The sequence below is a fragment of the Sabethes cyaneus genome, chromosome 2 (genome assembly GCF_943734655.1).
Source record: "Sabethes cyaneus chromosome 2, idSabCyanKW18_F2, whole genome shotgun sequence".
Lineage (NCBI taxonomy): Eukaryota > Metazoa > Arthropoda > Insecta > Diptera > Culicidae > Sabethes > Sabethes cyaneus.
In genome coordinates this window covers 197,976,115-198,002,017 of record NC_071354.1, presented here as the reverse complement: position 1 = coordinate 198,002,017, position 25,903 = coordinate 197,976,115, and the positions used below count along the sequence as shown (strand labels likewise).

The 25,903-nt window shown below is 38.8% G+C and overlaps 1 protein-coding gene across 1 annotated transcript; it reads left to right on the top strand.

The window, feature by feature from the left end:
- The first annotated feature begins 4,271 nt into the window (after nucleotides 1-4,271).
- Nucleotides 4,272-18,272, top strand: LOC128738033 (putative mediator of RNA polymerase II transcription subunit 26). The gene is made up of 4 exons (XM_053832848.1): nucleotides 4,272-4,526; nucleotides 4,666-4,755; nucleotides 8,498-8,632; nucleotides 17,955-18,272. The coding sequence occupies exons 1-4, from the start codon at nucleotides 4,272-4,274 to the stop codon at nucleotides 18,270-18,272; spliced, it is 798 nt and encodes a 265-aa protein (XP_053688823.1).
- The last annotated feature ends 7,631 nt before the right edge of the window (nucleotides 18,273-25,903 follow it).

Here is a 25,903-nt window from a genome sequence, read left to right as displayed (position 1 = left end):
GGTACTTGTGTGGTACTACAACAAGAAATAGTGCCACATGTTTTCATAGCAAATTCAATATCAGTTCCAAAAGAAGGGAAATTACCCGTAAGAATTATTAATATAGCAAATAAGGAAATTTGCATTGAAACAAAAAATATTGAAACAAAGGATCTAAGGGATTACAATGTGGTAGGAAAAATTAAACTGCCAAAATACGATACTAATAGAGCAAGTAAACTTTTAAATGAGTTGAACTTGAAACATTTGACAAAACAAGATCAGGCAGAGATGCAGAGGCTATGCTTAAAATACGCTGATGTGTTTTGCTTGAAAGACGATAAATTAACAGTAACGGATAAGTACACATCCAGTATTAAAATAAAGGATGGCACAACTCCAATATTTTCTAAACAATATCGCCTTCCCCTGGCGCAAAAAAGGGAAATAAATGACCAGATTGATAGGATGATGTCAGATGGAGTCATTGAAAAGACTAGTTCCGAATGGAATAGCCCAATTTTACTAGTGCCAAAAAAGTCGGCGAATGACAAAAAGAAATGGAGGTTGGTTGTTGATTATCGGAAACTTAACAATGTTCTTGAGAACGATACATTTCCACTCCCAAATATAGAGGAGGTCATAGACTCATTGGCAGGAGCGAAGTACTTTTCGCATTTAGACTTGTCCCAAGGGTACTACCAATGCAATTTGAAGCAAGAGGATAGGCCACTAACAGCTTTCTCGACGTCGTCTGGACAATATCAGATGACAAGGCTTCCAATGGGACTAAAAATAAGCCCAGCATCATTTTCAAGACTAATGACCATAGCGATGGCAGGTCTTAATGGAGAGAAGTGTTTAGTATATTTGGATGATCTCATCATATTTGGTAGAAATCTAGAAGAGCATAACAAAAATCTCTCGAACGTTTTCCGAAGATTGCGAGAGGTAAATTTAAAACTAAACCCCGAAAAATGCAATTTTTTGCAAGAAAATTTAGTATACCTGGGACATTACATATCTGCTGAAGGCATCAGGCCTGATCCTGCTAAAATCGAAGCAGTGAAAAAATGGCCGATCCCTTCCACTGCGGACGAAGTCAAGCGATTCGTTGCTTTCGCAAATTACTATCGGAAGCACATAAAAGACTTTGCTAGGCTTTGCACACCGTTAAACAAGTTGACCAGAAAGGGTGTAAAGTTTGAATGGAGTAGCGAATGCCACAACTCATTCGAGAATTTAAAACAATGTTTTATAAATCCACCAGTACTGGATTACCCGGATCTAACGGAGACCAACAAATTCAACTTACATACGGATGCGTCTGGATATGCGATTGGTGCTGTGCTATCTAATAGCAACGGCAAACCGGTTGCATATGCCAGCAAGACTCTGAATAAAGCCGAATCAAATTACAGTACGATAGAAAAGGAGTTATTGGCTATGGTGTGGGCTATCAAGCATTTTCGACCATACCTGTATGGAAGAAGATTTGAAGTCTACAGTGACCATAGACCATTAGTTTACCTTTTTACTTTAGCTGACCCCTCCAGCAGATTAACAAAATTCAGGTTAGCTTTAGAAGAATATGATTTTGAAGTAACTTTCAGGAAAGGAAGCGAGAATGTGATAGCGGACGCGTTGTCACGCATTTCGATTCAAGACCTGAAAACACTTCATGGAAAAACTGTTCTAGTCGTTACCAGAGCTTCGAAACTTAAAGGCGAAAAAGCGAATGACGATAGGACTGATCAACCTTCGTCTAAACAAGACAAATACGTTAAAATGGTAATGAAAGATAACATAAAAAGCATGCAAATCTCCACAGATGTAATTGAAATTCCCCTCAAAAGGACACAAATTGACCTACGGGCAATGTTGTCGAAGGTGGCGGAATATTCAAAAATTAATAATATAAAATATATAATCATCAAAAATAATAAGGAGACATATGACGTCATTAAAAAATATGAAGAACTACAGATATATGGTCGACCATCATCAGTAAAAACATTACCAATTTTAATAAAAATCGGAGAGCAAATAGAAGAAGTAACAGACGAAAGGTCAAAGCTTTTAATACTAAACGACTACCATATATTACCGACAGCGGGACATGCGGGTATTAGACGCACACTTGCAACTATAAGCAAAAGATATTTTTGGAAAAACATGAAATGCGATGTAGAGAATTTCATTAAAAAATGCAAGCAATGCCAGATATCAAAAGTTGGAAGATGCGGAAAAACTCCAATGATCATTACGACAACAGCAAGCACAGCATTTGAAAAAATCTACGTAGATTTGGTTGGTCCTTTGATACCTACCAATGGATACGAATATATACTAACAACGCAATGCGAGTTAACAAAATTTATAACCGCAACACCGATACCTAACAAGTCAACAGAGACAGTAGCTAAAGCATTCGTGGAGCATGTTATTTTAAAATATGGTGTTCCACAACGAATTGCGTCGGATAGAGGAACAGAGTTTATGTCGAGTTTGTTTACATCCATTGCCAAATTATTGAATATTCAAAAACTAAATTCTACAGCTTACCATCATGAAACTATAGGTTCTTTGGAGAACACACACAAATGTTTAGGAAACTTTTTACGCATCTATTGTAACGAAAAATTATTTTCTTGGGTACATTGGATACCATTTTACACATTCGCATATAACAATACCGTTCACACTAACACTGGATACACACCTTTTTATTTAGTATTCGGAAAAAATAGTAACATGCCTTCAAATTTAACAAATGATAATCCAGTGCCTATTTATGACATAGACAACTATAGCAAGCAATTGACGTTAAAGTTACAAGTATGCCATCAAGAAATAAGAGAAAACCTTCTTTCTAGCAAGATGAAAAGAACAATGAAAAATAACTTAAACATTGTACCAAAATGTTATAACAAAGATGACTTAGTCCTAATTAAAAATGAAATAGGTAAAAAATTGGACAATAAATTTATAGGTCCATACAGAGTAGTAGAGGACATAGACTCAAATATAAGGGTAGAGATCAATGGTAAAGAGGATATAATACATAAAAATAGAATAAAAAGTTATAAGGAATGAAAATAATAATACATATAATTTGAAACAATAGGACGTGTGGTGGACGATTGCTTTATAATGAGTTCTTTCAAATTACATGGGAATAATACGCATTATATAAATCCTAGTTCATATTTCCTTGTTTAGTTTAAAAATTCTTAACTATAGATAACAATTTTTAAAAAAATGTAAATAGGGCGTGTGGTGGACGCTCATGATTGAAATGGTTCAGCGCGACGCGGATCGGTTATGCTGTATAAGCGTAAACGGACTGTACCGCGTCGAACGGTGACAATTATACGCTGACACAGCGCATAGCGTAAAACGTACGACACATAGCATAGGAAGAAATATTTCAGTACAATATAGTCGAGAACGACACGTTACGAGGACCACATCTAGTATTCTTACTCCAAACCGAACCGCCATATCCCAAGAATATTGCAGAGGGATTATGACTGATATTTCGATTGTTCAAGGTTTACAACTGTGTCGATCGTTGTATGAAAGACGATGGGATGAGATTTGTTTCTTTTTTGGTTTGTTTTGAACAAGAAAACCATAAATCAGTGTTCATGTCACTGTTGAAAATAAAATTGCAGGAAAATTTTATAACTACCGAAGAGCGTTCCGTTATCGTAACGCCGGCTGCCAGGCCCTTACAGCGACGATCAGCTTTTCCCACGTAATATACGTTGGGCTTACATCCGAGATTCGATCGAATTCGACTCGCGAGAGCTGGCGGCGGCGTCGCGACGATCGGCCGTTGCCGTTGAAAATGAAAAAAATAAAAAAACGAAAAAGCGATGCAAACCCCCCGAACTGCGACGGTGGCAACCGGCGTGGCGGCGACGAGCCCGATCGAAGTCAGGCCCCGTGCACAAATTGAGCGAAATTTTTCGAGCCACATTTTGAGCCCCACCTGATACGAAGTGTGGTACCCAGCTGCTAGTATATAAATCAAATCGCCCGTTGCAACCGTAGCTCACTGTGGAACCCGAGGTTGTCGAGCAGAGAAGAACGTCGCGTCGTGAATTAAGTTCGAGTTTTATTGAAGTGACTGTGATTTGAGTGGTACCCTAACGAAAGGACTTTTCCAGGCAGTGATAGTGTGTGGTTGTTGTTCGTTTTATTTTGCGGTGAAAGCGACTAACGTGTTGCAAATCAGTTCAGTTAGTAGATCTCACACAGTTCGAGAGGAAAAGCAGCGGAATAAAATGCGTGCGATAGTGCTAATTTCGGTCCTGTGCACAGGACTAGCGACCGCTTTCCCCCAGCAAGCCATAGATCCTGCCTACCTGCGTCAGTACTACCAGCAGATTGCGCAACAGGCCGGAGCCCAGGGTAACCTGGCCGAGCCGCGCGCCGACGCAACGCCAATCTACGAACAGGGTGCCCAGGAGCAGCAGCACATTCCACAGTACCTCCAGCAAGGACAACAAATTCGTCTGCGGGATAATGTTCAAGATCAGGTGAGATATGAATCAAGTGAATTAAAAAGTAAGCAAATCAAAGTGCTCTGTCCAGTCAAAGTTTTTGCTGAGAAAAAAGCATCGAAAGGAACGGACCTGAAAGAAGGAAAGGTTTTTGAAATTTTAAAATTCTCAACAGATTCAACGGCAGTTCCAGCAGCCGCAACAACAACCGCAGCAACAGCAGGTAGTTCGGCAATATCAGCCGCAATACCAACCGCAACCGCAAGTGAGTGTAATGGCAAATGAAAGAAGAAGCTTTTTCGGGGTTTCTTAAGAAACAAAACACGAATTCTAGCTGCATGAGCTTAGTTTCTGTCACCAACCAACAGACACTGACTGCACGCACAGTGCTACATGCGAAAACAATGCACGTTAAAGTTAGCACGACAATTTGCATGCCATATTATAATCCATCACTTAAAAATACGTACCGGTGACAAGTGGACTTGGACGAAAAAAATTAATTGGGATTTTCATAATTTTGAAAAAGCGAAAATTTTAATAGCTAATAAAATTTGAGCAGAAGAAATGTTGAAAGACAATCTATGGAATATTTACTTATATTATCTATTAGTTTTTTGGCAAGTGGTAAACCGAAATGGAAACATATTTTAAAAATTATGTTTCAAAGATCTGCACAACATTTTCTTGTAATGGGGAGGGTGTGGTCTGAATGGTAAAGAAGAGTATTTTCCGTAAAGCAAAAGTTACACATTGCACATTGTTATTTAGTTATTTTAAATTAAAAATATCATAGAATTGGTGCTGTTGGAGCATTTTTGAAGGCACCGTTACCACAACGGATCAAAACAATGGTCACAGTGGTGCCACAGTGCTGTGTAAATATAATAAATCAAGAACGGATTGACCAGAATCAACAATTTAAATTCACTCGCTTAGAAGAATAATTTTGGCTCCAACTTTTTTTATTTTGTGACTAAATATGGTTGCCATATTAGCCCGTATTATTAGCCATATTACCCGTTTTTCATTTTATCTATTAAAATTTGATAGAATAGTTAAGGTAGATTCTGCTACAAGAAAATAAATAATAACTTTTATGCACCATAATTTTTTCTGTTAACTAAGTTTATAATGCAATTTACCACGACGAAAAAAGTATATCAGAGCCATTGGAAAATATTTTTAAAGTTTTTGTCACTTCCCCCTTTGAAATTGGCTTGAAAAATCGGAGGGCAAAAAAATCTGTAGGATATAAGTAAAAAAAAATTGTATAAAATCAATCATCTGTGGGCTCTACAGCCTAAAGGACTCGAAAAATGACTGTTATAGAAGCACGAAGCTAAGTGGAAATTCGAACACTGGAATTTCAGCAAATCGGTAAAAAAAAACTTCATTCGATTTTTTCTTTCTTTTCGTAGCGTTTGGATGGAACATAATACCGTATGCATGAAAAGCAAGAATAGATTTGGTTTTCACGTTTAAACTTTAGGAAAAAATGCTTTAAACGCTTTTTTTTGTTCGATTAAAAAAAATCTCTGGTTTTTTTTCGACCCCCCTTCCCCCCTTCAGTTGCCCGACACCGGAAGGACAAAAAACTTTATAAAATTTTTGTAATGGTCTTATTGAAATTTATAAATGCTTCGGTTTTGTTCAAATGTAGTACGCTTCTTTCAATTCGGATATTTTTAGATTCGTTTTTTTGCCCTTAGGGTGCCCACTTCTAAGTTGTAGTAGTTCTAAAAATGAGGACTTTTGCCTATTTTGTCTTCGGACCAGGGCTTCGACCGATCCTTTTTTTCTACCGCAATCACACCAACGCGCAATCAAGTTCACACCGTCCGTTTAGTGGTGGAATACGAACGCTATGCATAACACAACTGCCAGTTTGCTCAGTCAAACGCCGATTGTACGCAGTAGAACGAACGCGTTCTTAAGCTTTTTAACATTTTTGTTTCGATCAAGTTGCCTTTACCGTTTCAAGCAGCGAATGACTGCAAAACAATCAAATGACTGGCAGTCACCACGCTAACGAAAAGCAACCGCACAATCGTATAATTCAATACTACAAAAAAAACAACCTCACATATGCAGGAAGAATCGTCGAGCAATCATTCAGCACTGCAATTCATGAATGAGTTGCTTTGAAGTGTAGAAAACGGAGAGAGGCAAACACTGTCAGCAGTTCAATAGTCATGTCCGTGGGCTGACAGATAAAAGAATACTACCAGATGTAAAGCTGTATGCGCTGAATGCGATTAATAGTTGCCTTAAAGCAGGGCTTTCAATTTTTTTGAGCATTAATTTTGTTGTGCCTTTATGCTTTGAGCCCCAAAAAGACCCCATTGTTCTATATTTTCTCTATATGCTTCAAGTTTTTTTTTACGAGAAATCAAACATCAATTGATTTTTTGTTTTAAAAATATAACTTTTAAAGAAATAAAGTTGAAATAATACTGAGGAGACTTTAACTTTCCAGAAATTATGTGAAAGAGGGTTCTCTTTTGTTCCCAAACAATGAATACACGAACAAAAGAATCTTTTTGATATTTTTGCAATACTAAAAATTTCAGCTGTAGTCAATATTGCTTTTTAAAACTGGATTAATATACCTTTTGTTTGCTTTGATTTTATTTGATACTTTTATTTGATACCAAAATCACTGCAATCAGTTCAGTGGTTCAAAAGTTATGAATTTCTAAAAATAGTCTAAGGGCAAAAATGAACAAAATAAAAACTTTTGAGACTACCACAACTCAAAACAAAACACCGTAAGGGCCACTTTAGAAATGGGCGTCTAAAATTTTAAAATTAATTATTATAAATTTTAAAAGAACTTTTTTCCTTGAATTACTGTGGGAGTAGCTTTAGTAGACCTTAGGTATTGTCAATACTGATTGGGAAGTTATCTTTTGATATTGATTAGTACATTTGAGTTTGTGAAGTCATTAAAGTTCGAAAAAATATACTCTTCTTTTCTGGCAATTTGGATAGTAACGTATTTTTCCGGACCGTTTTAAATATATAGATGGAGGAAATATTCTTAAGTTATATTAGCAAGCTATAAAAGTTTCTACTAATATAATGGATACAACTGAGTCGATTGTTGTTAATTTTAAAAATAATTCTCATCAATCTGTTCAAAAAGTTAGAGAGATTTTACTTGTTACACGATTTTCATCACAATTCCTGAATGCATAGCAGCCAGGAAGAGTTTGTATGACTAGCTTGTCGAAAAAATCCGAAAAAAAACACTATTTTGCGGCAATAAGATAATAAAAAGCAGAGGGCCTATACTAAAGCCTTGAGGAACAAATAGTTCTTGTATAATTAGATCTACCCGGTAAAAAATGAACTGAAAAGTTATAAATCGTAAACTAGTTAAATGAAGTTTCCTGACTTTGAATTACAATGAAAAAGTTAGTAAGTTTATGATTACAATCATCCATCCATTACAGTAGTCTGTTTGATGATTGTGCATTAGACAAAGATCTAATCAATATAATTTATGTCCTTCAAACATCATAGCTAAATTCCTATTATTTCAGGACAAGTGATAATACCCGCAGATAATATTACGTGTTAATGAGATTGACATGACATTTCTGGAACTGCACTTTTTAGGGAGGAAGAATGACCGACAAAATCCAAGATTTAACCTTAGCATGCAAACATTAAACGAAACATTTTTTCTTAACACCATCACGAACATCGTACACCTTCTACTTTAGTTCCACAAAACAACAAACAATCTTTGTACGATTAGATAGTAATGCAACCATCAACCTCTCACCCTGCATCCATTCTATTAAGTGCACAAAATCCTAACCGGAACACTTCCGCTTTACTAATCCCAACGAGTGCTTTCCGTGGGGAAATCCCACCTCGCTGCAAGCATCGAAACTAAACGATACGAAATCAATGCTAACGAACGATTATTATGTTTTGTTATATTTTTCGCTTCATCTCTCGACGACGACGACTCTCCGGCCGCGCGCAACACCCAGGTCCAGTACGTCCAGGAGCAACAGTACGCCCAGCCGAAGCAGCTGAAGGTGTCCAAACCGCGACCAGCTCAACAGTACCAAACGCTCGGTCAAGGCGGCGGCCAGCGGCAGCTCGAGGAAGATGAGGACTTCGATGTAAGTATACAACACACAGCTCAGCTACGTCGCCGTTTGTTCGCTTTAACTATGGTGGATAAATGGCTGCTTCAATGTGAAGACAAATTAACTGCCGTAATTTAAGTGGAAGGTGAGTTGCTCACGTTTGTCCCCCGTCCGGCAAGCCGGAACTGGCATACTGCTGTATTGCACTGATCAAAACGATGGTCTTCCGATTGAAAGAAATTAAAGACTAATTTCATGCAAAGTTAAATAAGTTGAATAATCTGTTTCCATTGATTTCCCAAAAAGACAGATTCAGTGATTTTGAACAAAATGGAGGCGCATTATTATTTTTAATTTGGTAGCTCCGGAAGAACAGCACAAACTTAACTATTCTGTTAAACGATTCTCTAAAAGTTTCTAAGGGAATAGCAAACAGTCCAATGGTACGTCAAAAATAGTCTGTGTTGTTTCAACAATCGTCCTTCAATTCAATCTAAAGACTATTTTATCGATCTGAATATAGAATTCAGACACTCATAGTAGATTAAACGAACCATCGTACATAAACTTCACTACACAATTGAAATCACTCCACTCGACTGTCCTGTTCCATCCGGCAACGGCGGAATCGGAATTCATTTCCGTATATGTGGAAACCGGCCTGGACTCGGATGGACAGCTAAATGTCGATCCAAACTACCTCGGTCGGTACAGGGTTCATCTTCCATGTGCAATGCTGGCTACCACTATGTGCAGCAGCCGGCATTGGGAACCAGTTTGCTGTTACCATCATCGAGATGCATCACCTCGATGCTTGTAGCATCGATGCTCGACCAGATGAGTATACTTGTGCATTGACCCTCACCCGGTGTGCAGCAGCAGAGCTGGCTGGCTGGCACACGATCGATTATGTAAACAAACTTGGTCAACTCTCACTTTTCAGGTGTAGACTGCAGTCGTTCACTACACGTACCTGCATGTATGGGAACGGTCAATTACAGCAGGATTAAAGTTGCATTATGGCGACTAACTGGTGGCGCAGTTATCGACCGCACGATCCCAGACGCTTTCTCGCCCGCTTTACTACGGCTGAAGCTTAATTACTTAATTAAGCAAAAACCAGTCAACATACAGTCACAATTAATATTTTTCCTTTTTCAGTGCAGCGGAATGTTGCAACTGTGGTTGTTTATGGTGTAATACATATGCGTTGTCAAACTCCTTCTTTTAAACGCACGCACCTCACTTGATAGGCAGGCGAAAAAAAATCTGATTTCATGTTCAGGTTTACCTTGTCGTATTATTTCGGCATTAAATAATCGACAAAGGTAGCGCCGCCAATCGAAAGAGTGAACCGAAAAAAAGCGATGGGAAACAAGGATTGGATAATAAGATGTAGCTCAGCTGCTGCATGCGAGGCGGCCGGCGGCGGCAGCGACCGCTAAAAAGCAAAGTAATGTTCACGCTTTTGGCACTGACCACCGACAACAGTCTGCCGATCGACCGACCGACCGACCGACCGGTTGAGGTCTGAACGATACCGTTTTTCAAGCCGGTCGGTAAACATATGAATGATTTTTTTTTGGTCCGACATAACAATGTGGACCACGAAGTATACTTTTTGATAGATTGGGCACGGAAGTGCGCCACAATAAATTGTTGCAGTTATTTACATTTTACCTCTATTTCGGAGTTTCGGAGTTCAATAGCCATTGTTAGTATCGAATTACACGATTTTGGTTCGATCACAGCATGCAATTATAGGAAATAATCCGCCAAGAAATGTTTTTCGCGTGACGCGTTCGGTTCAACAGAAACATGCCATCAAATGCAAATGGATTAATGTGAAATCAATTTATTATTTTGGCCTGTTTCCAGCATTTGCATAACATGACTGTATCACCGATCCAGCTAACGGAAGATTTTCCTAGAAAACAAGACATGTTTCATACTAAACATACAACACATTAAAACTATTTTTCGCAAATGCTCGTTGTATGTTCGAATCTCGGCTGGAAGAGGCTTTTGGAATCAATAGGACCGTAGCAACTGGCCCTACAATTGTCCTGTATTCTACCAGCTGCGAAGTCTGTCGTATAAAAACAGAAGGTCAAGTTTCGATAACGGAACGTAGCACCTAGGCTTTGCTTTGCTTAAGACGTATTATTAGATGTAGAGAGCATAACACTCTTTCTGTGATAAAATGATAATATAAATGAAATGTTACCAATACCCAATGTAACCAATAAGCATTACCAGTGCAATTCAAATGCAAGCCAATTAAATGCTTATTGGCTCACCCTAAATGCTACCTAAAACTGCTTTGGCAAAATGTATAATTACTTTCCTGTTAACACTCATGTAGTGGTTTGTTTGCAGCAGATTAGTGGCAAGAAAAATTGGAATACCTTTGAATGCTAATTTACAGCAGCTGTGCAGCAGTTAAACAGCTAATATACAGCAACATGCAGTAAAAAAATTCCAGAAATGCTAATAAATGGTTGATTTACTATTTGTGTTAATGCTTATAGGTTTGCTGGGCAAAGCTATTGCAAATCTTTAAAAGCCACTTTTGATGGAAACACATTTTAGCATACTTACTTACTTAATTGGCTTACTACCCTATGCCATAGCCTGATGAACAAAATTTCTCCAATTCACTCAATTGTGGGCTATCGTTTTCCAATTCCTTGGGTTGTTGGGTTGGGTTTGAAGCAAACACTATTTTTGCAAGATGACTGTCCGTCATTCTACCACTATGCCCTGCCCATCGTATTCGTCCAGCTTTAGCCACTTTTTGAATACTGGGTTTGCCATAGATCTGTGTGAGTAAATATTTCTCCTCTATACTTTGTTGAAGATCGTGCCCTGCGTGTTGATATTCGCTCGGTTCATAACACCTTGATAGCACTATGTAAGACATGCAGTAGCAGCCACGAGAGACCATCACCTTGACGAAGCCCTCGGAGTGATTCGCATAAACTTGACAATCCACTCGAAATCGACTCGCAATCGAAATCCACTGTATACCATTCATCGTAGATTGGATCAGTTTGATCAGCTTTCTGGGAAAGCCGATCTCATTCGTGATTTTCCATAGCTCTTTTGGGTCGATGTTATCATATGCAGCTTTGAAGTCAACGAACAAATGGTGTGTAGTAATTCTGTATTCGCGGCCTTTTTGTGGAGGCCACAGGGTAAATATTTGATTCGTTGTTGACCTCGTCCTTCAAAGCCGACTTAATAAATTTCCACAAATCTGTTCGTAATTGGCGTAAGATGGCGGAAAATGATTTGTGACACCACTTTGTAGACGGCATTGAGAGTGGGGGTTCGCTCGACAGTTTGCATAGTCCAACTTGTCGCCCTTCTTGATAGATCGGATAGATAACACCATCTTTCCACTCCTCTGGCTGTTTGATACCAAATTCGCTGCAATCAAGTGACCAGCATTTCTGGAACCTTAGGAAATGGAAAAAATGTTTTGGCATCTCCAACAGACAAAATTGGTAAAATGGTTAGTTGAAATTTCCAGGTGGAGCAATTAACAGTACAGAAGATTTGATCGAAAAATTATACACATTAAGCTGCTTTGGGGATGACAAAAAATAATTTCGTTGGATTTAATGATGTTATTCTTGTAACTTCTCGAAGACTGACATGTTCGCCAATATCTGAAACACTTAGAAGTATAAAGCTTGTATGATTTTAACACGACTTTGCATGAAAGAAAATATTGTTTTCTATCCGGGATAAGTTTTACAAGCAGACCAAAGGAACACCTATGGGAAACCCCTATTCGCCGTTTCTTTGTGAGCTGTCCTTGGAAATATGGAAAACTAGCTGATGACCCGATCTTACTCGGGGCCCCTTTGTAAATCTGTTATTGTAACGAAAATTCTCACAAAGCAAGAAACAAAACCCTTTTTTTCATTTGAATGTGTCTATTCCCTTCGTCAGTTCCCCTCATGTTGTCCTCCGACCACTTGTAAATCTGTCTTCTTCTCGGTAATCCCTATACATCGACATAAAACCTTGTTTATGTTTTTCGTCCCCCCTTTTTGTCGACCCCCCAGTGCTAATTCCCTTATGTCAAAGAACATGTGTGCTAAATTTGATAAAGAACTTTCCACGCATTTCGAAGTCATCTGCTCCCCCCATGTTGTGAACCCTCTCTTTTATCAACCCCCTCGGTGTTGATTCCCCTACCTCAAGGAACATGTGTGCCAAGTTTCATAAAGGACCGTCAAGGCATTTTGGAGTTATGGCCTCTCCCCCTGTTATGAACCCCCTTTTGTCAATCCCTCAGTGCTAATTCCCTAATATCTAGGAACATGTGTGCCAAGTTTGGTGGAGAACCATTAGCCGTTTCGGAGTTATGGTGGAACATACAAACAAACATACAAACATACTCACGCTCATTTTTTTATATAAATAAACCAACCCGGTGGCAACTATGACGTTGGCGAACAAAATAAGTGAAGCCAACATTAGCTGGATCACTTTCATGCTAGTGTGCGTATAAAACAGCGATTCACACGGTATTTCGTCAACGCCAGACGTAATTTTCGCTGCGTTATCATCTGTTTCTCGTCCGAAAGGCGATGTTTTCTGTCAGTCAAATGTAAATTGTTGTTGTCAATGAACTGTTATTGAGATTCCTAAAAAACTACACTTTGATTTCACATACGTGATAAAGTTTTGTTGGATTTGTCGCGTCACTTCCACTATGGTGTGAGTGCTGCCAATAAAAAGCAAATCACCTGTAGCGCCATCTCATAATATGGCCAGGAAACATGGTACATGGTACATGTAGGTCATGGCCGGTATGTAGCAATAAGCGCGTTGCATTGCAGCATTTATTGGCATAGAGCTTTTCACTGTGCGTTGCATGTATGCTAAAGTAAAACCACAGGCATACAAACATAACTGTTTGAAGAAAATCCCATAAACACATTTTGCTTAAACACTAGCACCATCTGTGATCGACATTCCCAAATATAAACTTACAAAAGGAGCATCTTACGGACAAGCAAATATTTTATGGGAGGCTTTCCACTTTTTTCGCAGTAGCATTACGCAGAAAGCATTACTTTGATGAGGACGAAGACAATCCCAACCAACACCATATTCCCAGCCAACACAACACTGTTACAGTGTGCGAAAAATGGAACTCAGTGAGTGTTATTTCTGTTTGTCTATGTTCGTCTTGTTTTCTGTGTTTCATATCCAACATTGTATAGGCATCATAATGGTAGATGTAGATAAAATTCCTTTTCTACTTTGTATTGTAATAGCTATGCTGTAAAATTAGTAATAACGAATGATTATATTTGTGTAGCACACTCTTGTTATGTTCAGTTTCTCTGGAATAGAGATTCGATTTTGTCTTGACTTGTATATAGGGTATGTTGCTGCTTCGTCGTAATTGTCTATTCCCGTCCTATCCAACACAAATTATTAAAAATATCAGCATTTTTATGACACACAATGCAAAATAAGTTATAATATTTTAGTTTGTTGTCTATCATACGCGATCAATCAAAGTGAGCTGAGATCTATTTAAATGCTTTTTATCATTAAAGAAGTCCTACCAAATTTCCTACGTTTTTTTGTGAGATGAAGAAGAAAATGTCGACTAATCGTTTTAATTTCCGTCATTCATAAATGAAAATAACTCACGCAAGGCATTGTCGTTATTCTACAGCCAGGAAAACTTGCCTGACCTGCAGAAACTTTGCAGAATAACATTTGTCATGCCGTCCTACACAAATACATGCGCGTTAGCTTCGTAAACATTGTTGTGATTTTTAGTTTGGACGATGAAAAATTTGGATGGACGGATTTTAAAACGGTACGACGAATTTTAGAAATAAAGTCAGTTGCTTAATTTCAATAATATGCTTTAATAATCGCTTTTCCGTGATTTTAAAGTTCACGGATCGGAAGGTAAGTGTGTTTTAGTCAAATCAGCACAAGAACTTTTGGAGTATTCATTAAATCCATCCAACAGATGATGAAAATTAGACTGGCTTTACTTACTACGACGGGAATTAGAAATAAACCCTATCAAGCAAATGCTTGAAATATACATTTTTTTAAACATTTTTACATTGATAGTCAATCAAAATTATAGAATAAAGTAAAAAAGTGAAAGTTAAAAACTAAATACGTAGATGCTACCTTCTACAGATACTCAGATACTAGCGATTCTGGCGCACGCTATGTCCGAAGGCACATATTATTTAACTTTGATGCACCTCAGATTTTTCTTCACAGGCTGTTAGTATTGATCAAAACAATGAATTTAAAAAAGGTTTTAAAATATTCTATCTTGGGTTTTTTGAAAAATTCAATTTTTAAGTTTATATAGGGGTCATTTCCTCTCAAGTGATATTACTCATTGTAATCGACCACCTCCGATTTCAACCAAATTTGGCATAATTGTTCATTCCAACCTCACATTCAATTTCCCAAAGTTTTGTACGGATTGATCAATCCCCCTTGCAGTGACATGCAGTGAAAAATGAGTTTTTTCGAAAATCTCAGAAAAATAGAGAAGCGGCACTGCAAGGGGGATTGATCAATCCGTACAAAACTTTGGGAAATTGAATGTGAGGTTGGAATGAGCAATTATGCCAAATTTGGTTGAAATCGGAGGTGGTCGATTACAATGAGTAATATCACTTGAGAGGAAATGACCCCTATATAAACTTAAAAATTGAATTTTTCAAAAAACCCAAGATAGAATATTTTAAAACCTTTTTTAAATTCATTGTTTTGATCAATACTAACAGCCTGTGAAGAAAAATCTGAGGTGCATCAAAGTTAAATAATATGTGCCTTCGGACTTAGCGTGTGGCGGTAAAGAGAGACAATTGTCCACGAAAATACACGAGCTGTCCAACTTGCACAAAAAGGTGGAAGTAGTTCGAAACACAGCTCTATGGTCTCTATGACGGGACAGTAGACGAAGACGCGCTATAGACGAAGACATTCAGCAGCTCATATTGCTGTTATTTCTTTATACGCAAAAGTCTTCCAAGAGAAAAACAAAATCGAAGCTTTGTAGCCAGGTTCGTTAAACTTCCACTTCTGTTGTGATCTTTAGATCTTTCTTTAGATTACACCTATCCAAAACTAACGTTATTTCTAGAATAATTGATAAATATTATTTCTAAAGCTAGTACCGTCTTTAAATTGACCATTCGTTTCTACAATGACAGCTCTGAATTATCGCTCTGTTTTGACCTTTGATTATACTTCATTTTAGCTCGATATATTACGTATCCCAAGTAACAATTTGGGTTTTATGACACTCTTAAGATGGCATTTAAGACCAAAAATGGTCATGAAAACCACCTTAAGAGTACAATAATACTCACATTGTTGCTTGGGATATTGCATACTAATGACTCTCATTCCCACCTAATCGCTTGAGGATCAATGCACAGCGGCCCAGAATAGGAAATAATGTGCAAACCTAATTTCGCTGCGAAACTATATGTGATAGCCTCACAGTACATCAGAAAGATATTTTACATTACAAAAGATCGATGTTTCAGTGCAATTAGGTTAGGACAATCCTAATTTTATAGGATAGTTATCTATATACCATAGCAAACCTAGCTTTCTTTGTTTTACACACTCTCTTCAAAATCATAGAACAATTTATTACAAATATCTTTGCTGTAGATAGCAATATTCAGATTCTTTATCTTTTATACTTTCATTGATATTCTTAATTCCATAGCTTAACTTACGGTGTTGTCTGAAAACAAAACTGGTTTTTCAATACATCCTTTTCAATTTAGGGTTTTCATGAAAACTGTCTTAACACCAAATGTAGAGCTTGTACAGACGTACATTTTTTAAGTCATCAATAATATAACTTTTCTTTTAGGAAAGCTATGAACATTGAAAATGGTAGGATATTACCCAAGAAGACTACAAGTTTTAGATTTGTCGTGTGTTTTATAATCGACTGTCGTACCTAAAACTTTATTAAATATTTTTAAAAGAAGGCATTAACATTTTTTCAGTTCTTTCAGATACTTGTAAGAAATTAAACTTGGTCTCAATCATAGAGGATGGTTTTGTAAACACAGAATATATTAGAAGAAGCTATAAAATTCCGCTTATTTCCACGATACGGAAATTCTTATAAAAGTGGAAATAGTTCTGTTAAACAAATACTAAAAATATATCTATATTTCGTTATCATTCCGTAACGGCCATCGGCCATCTATAAATTCTTTCGCGCAAACAGAGCAAAAGACAACCCTAACTAAAACAGCTTATCCCACATCAGTTTGGACGCAAGTCTTAGCGAGTATCTTTCCTATTGGAAATATTTCATGCTACGTCGAAAAAACATTCTGATTGCAGAAAAAGCGTTTTCATTGATTGGAACATTAGATATAAAATCAAAAAGGAACTTACCAAATTAAGCGGTAGGAACTTACAGGTATTAATGTTATTTTTGTCACTTTCAGATTAACTATCTATTGTAACTTGCAAAAGGCTTTCCTCTCTTATACCATGAAAGACACAACACAGACAATAATCCAATCAATTCTGAGTGAGCTTTTTCTAACTGGAAAGCTTTTGTACCTACCGATACATTCTAATCATGGTAGAACTTTTACGTGCTTTGATGTATATTTTCGAATTAGATAGATTCAGTGTAAAGTTCAATGAGAACTGTCTTTGAAATAGCTAATAAGATTACACCGAAGTTCCGGTAGGTATCAATCTACTGAGATTTTTCCTAGTCACTACCATAATAAATTTTTTCCATGATTACTGTCAACTCTCACTGTAAAAATTATTACTGCCATGAATCGTAAATATCGAAACACGTTAATCACGTTTCAATACAACAAACAGAAGACTGTAACCTTTTCTGAGCTTCGATTTGATTCAGTTTCCTCATGTTAATCAAGTAAACGATTAAAGTCATATTAATTGAGAATAAAATTGTTGTTCCGAAATGATCTATTTCTATTCCAGACATAAAACCAAGATCATACATAACGTTATTACGTAAAAGTTTATAGTTAATTTAACTCTGCTAGCTAACCTGTATTACATAACTAACACGGATCTTTTAGGTTTATTCCCCGCGGTCATTGAGAGGGAAAGTGTAGTTGCTTTCTACTTACTTCTTCCCGACCATAAATCAGTCTCTATACGGTTTACTCCGCACGAGTTGACTATAATTCGAATTACATAAACGGCAGCGCGAATAACCCACTTTATAGATACACTCTATTCGCCACTCCAAACTAAAGCAGCGTAATGGCTATTTATTTTTTTCTTCCTATCCTTTCTTCCTTCTCGCTCTCCCGGACAGGCCAACCCATCCTACCAGTTCGGTTTCGACGTGAAAGATGACGAATACACCAACTACCAGAACCGCAAGGAACAGCGCGAAGGAAACGTGATCAAGGGCAGTTACTCGGTGGTCGATTCCGATGGGTTCATTCGTACAGTTACCTATACCGCCGATCCGAAGGAAGGATTCCGGGCCGAAGTGAGCCGCCAGCCGACCGACATCGTGGTCAAGATTCCCAAGCCAAACCCAGAGTACCAGCAGCAGCAGATCCAGCAGCACCGTGTACAGCCCCAGCAACCGCAGAAACCCCGGCCGGACTACAGCCAATACCAGTGAGGAGCCAGCGGGACAGCGAACACGGACGCTTTCCTGAAGCTGACCAGGGCTGATGAAATACAGAAAGACTTTGGAGATTAGTTCCAGTTCCAGTTCATCCCGCACCTACCTCTGTCGTCCCATCATTCATCCATCCATCCATCCAAATGTCCCCGAAATCTAGTATCTCATCATCTTAGAGCAAAAAGCTGTAATTTATGATATTGTAATAATAGCTTTAGTGTTAAATATTCTACGTTAGAACAAACCATCGTTAAGCATTATCTCACTCGTTCACCCGACATTGAAAGAACATCGTCTAGCGTTACCCTCAGTAAACGAGTATAAAATTAGCAACACGTCAATCACAAGAGTAATCCCAAAAACACAATTTGTTATCCGTTTACCGTTTACCCTGTTTATTGCAATCTATACTAGACTATTTTAGCGAATGTGAGTACACACACCTTTCACTGCGTGCGTACCCAATTCTTCTCGGCAGTGGCCAATAAAAACCCAACAAACACAAACAGTCCATATTTCGCGGCAACAACGCTAGTACGCGACAAGCCAGAAAACTGTTAGTCACCATTTGAATAATGTATAAAAAAAACGAAAGAAATATAAAGAAAATGATACGAATATAAATCTGACTGTTGTGTTTTCTGACCGAAATGTCATCCCTCCCCCCGTTTGAATCATTCTCTTACAGCAGCAGTGTTATACCGTTGACCATAGAAGTGCAATCCACAACCGGGATACTAATAACCATATTTCTTGCGTGGACCAAAACTAACTTGATATATTGAAGACCATTCAATTACACTCGTCCTTGACTTCTTGTAGCAGAAACCAGCTTTGTCAATGGCCAGTTTCGCCTCCCTGACGCTGCAGCAGTAACCGAAAATAAATAGTAGCGCTACCAAAATACATAATCAATTCTATTCATTATTTTTCACAATAGCATGAAAGTTGCAAAAAAGTTTGATTTTCATTTGAATGAAAATGCACTACAAAAATGGCATCGAATTGCTAAAAAATGTTAGAATCAAATCAAAATGTTCGAACGGGACATTGATTTTACATGTTTGACACACCGTTTGATTGTTAAAAGTCAAAAAAGGTGGCTTGATTGATGCCAATTTGAAATCCAAGACAGCGGCCGAACATTCAATATTTTACATGAAGACCCCCCCTACAGTCAGGACTTTTTGCAAGTTACAACGGAAGTAGCTGTTTGAAAAAAATGTTTGATGCTAGGGTATGTTGCTGCTTCGTCGTAATTGCCTATTCCCGTCCTAACCAACACAAATTTATAAAAATATCAGTGATTTTTATGACACACAATGCAAAATTCTGGCTTTAGTTTTCAGAAGGTCGCATAATGCAAAAGGGTTGATTATGCGACCTTTTGAAAACTAAAGCCAGAATTAGTTATTCTCGAATATTTTAGGTTGTTGACTATCATACGCGATCAATCAAAGTGAGCTGAGATCTATTTAAATGCTTTTTCTCATTATAGAATTCCTAGCAACCAAATTACCTATGTTTTTTCGTGCGACGAAGAAGAAAATCGTTTCTATTTCCGTCATTCATAAAATGAAAATAACTCACGCAACGCATTGTCGTTAATCTGCAACCGGGAAAACTTGCATGACCAGCAGAAATTTTGCACACAGAAATTGTCCTACACAAATACATGCGCTCTAGCTTCGTAAATATTACTGTGATTTTTAGTTCGGACGATGAAAAATTTTGATGGACGGATTTTAAAACGGTACGACGAATTTAAGAAATAAAGTCAGTTGCGAAACTTCAATAAAATGCTTTAATAATTGCTTTTTAGTGAATTCAAAGTGGATCGGATCGGATGGTAAGTGTGTTTGAGTCAAATCAACACAAGAACTTTTGGAGTATTCATCAAATCCACCTAAGAAATGATGAAAATTAGAGTGGCTTTTCTTACTACGACGGGAATTAGAAATAAACCCTATCTAGAAATTCATGATGGGAGATTTCTGCCAATATTTTGCTTTAGAAATCTTAAAATATGGGCTTTTTTAAAACGGGACTAACCGTTAGCTGTCGATAGCCCAAATGGAGGTTCACGAACCTCTAGAGCTACGCCAAAAGTATTAGAGAGTTTGCAATTTGATTTTATTAAGTTCTTTGCATTGAACGTCGAATTCAACAGCTGTTAGCGCAGTCAATAGAGATGTTACATTTTCACCAATCAGTGCATGTAGTAAGATACGAGTTAGTTTTGAGTCATTGTTACGTTCACCGGCCGAGATTCAGATGAAACCTGGAGGTTGATCAATTAGCGGAGAAAGGTGAAAGCCAGCATTGAGCGGGCACGAACCAAAACGACAACAACAACGATACCTGAGAGACCTGTTAAAAATTCCTGTAAACGCCTGGGTTAACCGCTTAGCTGAGGAGGAAGAAAAGGTCGCCACCAATAGATTAACCCCTCTAAGGTCTACATCATTTTTAGCACCCGAAAATTTGCTAAAATGGCCGTAACTTTTTTATCTTTCAATATTTTTTCACCAAATTTGGTAATTTTCCCGAAAATATTTTCTATTTTCATAATATCTACAAATCATGACCACATGTAACATGGTTCTGGAGTTATTCCGGTGTTTCTTGGGGGACCGCGACATCCCTTTTTTAGATACTGTTGCTAAATATTTGAAATTTGTTTGGAACAATTTGATTTTCTTTTACAAATCATCGACTATAGTCATATTAGTTACATTGCTGCAGTCACAAGCCATGGTGCGCGACATGCGGATCTGGGGGGTCACTGGGAATCCGGAATCGGTTTCCATAGAGGGACATTTCAGCATCAGTAAAATATGTCATGTCGCATATCAAAAAACATCAGCGCTCGACAAAATAGCGATTAGTGACCGTCTCATGCCTCTCAGAGGCTCAGAAGGGATGTGGGCCGGTCAAGGTCAAGTTTGGCCTTGTAGCAACCTAGATAGCCACTATAACAGGAGCGGGAGCTCTTATCCCTACATCCACGCGGTGCCGGCTGGGACGCAACCGGACCTGCTGGGGTCGACCAAACATCAGTTTTTGAATGTACCCTCGGTTGTGTGCTAACATGGAAAAGGGGGCATTCCCAAGTAACATTTTGGGTTTTATCACACTCTTATGATGGCATTTAAGACCAAAATTAGTCATGAAGACCTCCATAAGAGTATAATAAAACTTACATTATTTTTTGGGTTTAGTGCCTGCGAGTGACGTAGTGTAGTGGTGTAAAGAGGCGAGCGTAACTCAAGCCCCATAAGCCAGGTACAGACGTCGTAGTGTCCTTAGAGCTGTTAGAGATCGTCGTAGGCACTTTGGGATCAGTTCCAGGAAGATCTTAATAATGATATACTGGAATGGCGGGATATGATTGGATAAGACGTTATAGGGTCGACAGCTGTGCTATTCTTCTACCTTAAGTAAGGAAGGGTGTGACACCTTCCCGAAACGGCGAGTAGGCTAATGGCACGGCTGCCCTCCGTCCCACTATAACCGTGGCTGGTCTCTAGACATGTTCGAAGCTCGTCATCCACGTCAAAGTCGGTGGTAATAGGCTCAAATGGTACATTCCCAAGTGACAATTTGGGTTTTATTACACTTTTATGACGGTATTTAAGACCAAAATTGGTCTTGACGACTACCATAAGAGTACAATAAAACTCACATTGTTGCTTGGGATTTCTGACTCCTGCCAATCTAGCTGTGCACCCTATCCCCATGAAGGATAGCAGTACAACCTTCGCATGGCCTCACCGCTTGCATAGATAACCATAGGATTATAAGGGTGAATAAGCACTCCAAGCGGAGATAGCGGCCTAGAGTTGGGACCCAACAGCATGAATAAGTATCTTATTCTTACCGAGGGTTTTACCGAGGGTCCAACTGGAGGTAAAGATGATGTGGCAAGTTGGCGCATTCGTCGTCAGGGAAGGAAAAATGGAAGCCTGCCGAAATCGGAGGCACTGCCCAAGAAGGGAAGCTCTCCGAAATCGGGGGCGCTGCCCCAGAAATCGACTCCCGATGTCTAACATACCGGCTAGATTGCAGGTGGCTGTCGCTATTGGCTCCGCCAAAAAGGCGAGCGGACCACTATTGGCGGGCTGTAAAACAGTAAGGTGGAGTCGAGACAAGGTGTGGTATTGCCATTGTCATAGATCCCTACCGTGTTCCTCGGGGCAACGGTAACTGGGTGTCAGACAATGTTCGGATGACAGCGATTGCTTTCATGAACAGATACCCCATCCAAGAGGTGATATCCATCGACCAAAAAGGTACATGATCGCAGTAATCGGTGACGTCTACATCTGCAGCGGCTACGCTCCCCCTAAGTGGACACCGGAGCAGTTTGACCGGATGCTAGATATGCTTACCGAAGATCTCACGGACCTCAAGCTGGTTGTCATTGGAGGCGACTTCAATGCCTAGGCAGTCGAGTGGGGTACGACCCCTATTAGCACCGTTGTTACAAACCAGTCGTGGCAACCGACATGTGACCAATTTTAGTCTTAAATGAGTTGCTGCAACTAAAAGTACCAAATGTGTGCTGATTGGGACCCCTAGGGGGCAAAACTTGCTGGATGCTTTGACCAAACTGAATGTGAGTAAACGTAGGTTCCGTCAGTACCGATCATCGATATAACCTTCTGCAGCCCAACGTTGTTAACCAACATGGGCTAGAGGGTGTCTGATGAGTACACTAGAATCTCGTTTTACGTCCGTTCATTTTACGTGATTTCGTTTTACGTCACTTTTTTTACGTCAAAATTTTGAATTAACGTCCTCTCGTTTTACGTCCAAAATTTGAATTAATGTCCACTTTTTTTACGTCCAAAACTTGAATTAACGTCCTCTCGTTTTACGTCCGAAATTTGAATTAACGTCCTCTCGTTTTACTTCCGAAATTTGAATTAACGTCTTCGGGAAAGTTACTTAAATGACTGCCGCCTTCAAGATGGTATGGAAAATAACGCAGAATTGACTCACTACGTGGCGCTAGCGTATATGTAGCATTCTTATACAAGCTCTATCTTGCGCTGCTGGCTATCTAGAAAGTTACGGTCTTCGGGAAGGTTACTCAAATGACTGCCGCCTTCAAGATGGTATGGAAAATAGCGCAGAATTGACTCACTACGTGGCGCTAGCGTATATACAGTACTATTATACAAGCTTTATCTTGCGCTGCTGACTATTTAGAAAGTTGCGGTCTTCGGGAAGGTTACTCAAATGACTGCCGCCTTCAAGATGGTATGGAAAACAGCGCAGAATTGACTCACTACGTGGCGCTAGCGTATATGTAGCATTCTTATACAAGCTGTATCTTGCGCTGCTGGCTATCTAGAAAGTTGCAGTCTTCGGGAAGGTTACTTAAATAACTGCCGCCTTCAAGATAGTATGGAAAATTCAAGGTGGTATGGAACCGGCTGCACTAGTGTATGTTTTTTTGTATTTGCCATAACTCATGATCTTGGTTGTACAAGAAGTTCCTTTCTTCGGAAAGGTAGTTTAAGTTACCGAACCGTCCATTCATTTTACGTGATTTCATTTTATGTCCGATATTTGAATTAACGTCCTATCGATTTACGTCCAAAATTTGAATTAACGTGCAAGTTTTTGGGGCCGGGGAAGTTTCTTAGGATGATTGTGTATTTTTTATCCCTCGCTTTCCGGCTTGGTCAACCGTCCATAAAAATTCTACAAAATTTACACCCGTATTTTTTCAATTGGCACTTAGGGAGCCCCGTTTTGAGAAAGAGTGGTCCCAAATCCCAACTTTTGCCAAGCTTTCCTTCTTTAATAATTTATCACTTTTGAACCACTGAATTGATTTTTATTATTTTGGTACCAAATATGGAGTTAAAGCTCAAGGTTTTCATTGACTGCTCAAACATTTAAAATATTTTGACGTAGGACTACGTCTTTGTTTACTATACTGGGACTGGGTACCACTTTGTGAAAACGGAAATAGAAGTGTAACGTTTGAATGAAAGATTTCAAATGCGAATAACTACTAAACTACTGAACGAAACTGAACAATTTATATGTCGTTGGATAGATAAAATGACCAGCAATTTTAAGGGTGGAGCAATTTTAAGAAGGGCGTAAGAGGGGGAGCTCCTATACAAATGCAACACAAATTTCCTCAAAACTCGAGAACTAATCAAGCAAATGGAACCAAATTTGGCATATAAAGGTTTCAGAAGCCAAGAATTTTTTCTATTATAAATTGAGACCCCTTCCCTCTTTTGGAGGGGGGCTCCCATACAAATGAAATTCAAATTTACTCATAACTCTAGAACTAATCAAGCAAAAGGAACCAAATTTGGCATGTAAGGGGTTTTGGAGGCAAGATTTTTTTCTATAGTGAATTTAGGCCTTTGCCTTCTTTAAGAAGGGGGATCCCATACAAATGAAATATAAGTATCCTCATAACTCGAGAACTTATCAAGCAAATGGAACCAAATTTGGCTTGTGGGTGTTTTTGGAGACATGAATTTATTTTACGATGCTTTGAGACCCCTTACCCCTGTGGTACGAGGATAAGGACTCTCATACAAATAAAACAGAAATTTTTCCGAAACTTCCTGAAGACCGTAACTTTCTAGATAGCCAGCAGCGCAAGACACAGCTTGTATAAGAATGCTACATATACGCTAGCGCCACGTAGTGAGTCAATTCTGCGCTATTTTCCATGCCATATTGAAGGCAGCAGTTATTTAAGTAACCTTCCCGAAGACCGTAACTTTCTAGATAGCCAGCAGAGCAAGGTATAGCTTGTATAAGAATGCTACATATACGCTAGCGCTACGTAGTAAGTCAATTCTGCGCTATTTTCCATACCATCTTGAAGGCGGCAGTCATTTGAGTAACCTTCCCGAAGACCGTAACTTTCTAAATAGTCAGCAACGCCAGATAGAGCTTGTATAAGAATGTTACATATACGCTAGCGCCACGTAGTGAGTCAATTCTGCGCTATTTTCCATACCATTTTGAAGGCGGCAGTTATTTAAGTAACCTTCCCGAAGACCGTAACTTTCTAGATAGCCAGCAGCGCCAGATAGAGCTTGTATAAGAATGCTACATATACGCTAGCGCCACGTAGTGAGTCAATACTGCGCTATTTTCCACACTATCTTGAAGGTGGCAGTCATTTGAGTAACCTTCCCGAAGACCGCAACTTTCTAAGTAGTCAGCAGCGCAAGATACAGCTTGTATAAGAATGCTGCATATACTCTAGCGCCACGTAATGAGCGAATTCTGCATTATTTTCCACGCCATATTGAAGGTGGCAGTCATTTGAGTAACCTCCCGAAGACCGCAACTCTCTAGATAGTCAGCAACGCAAGATACAGCTATTATAAGAATGCTACATATACGCTAGCGCCACGTAGTGAGTCAATTCTGCGCTATTTTCCATACCAACTGGAAGGCGGCAGTCATTTGAGTAACGTTCCCGGAGACCGCAACTTTCTAGATAGTCAGCAACGCAAGGTACAGCTTGTATAAGAATGCTACATATACGCTAGCGCCACGTAGTGAGTCAATTCTGCGCTATTTTCCATACTATCTTGAAGGTGGCAGTCATTTGAGTAACCTTCCCGAAGACCGCA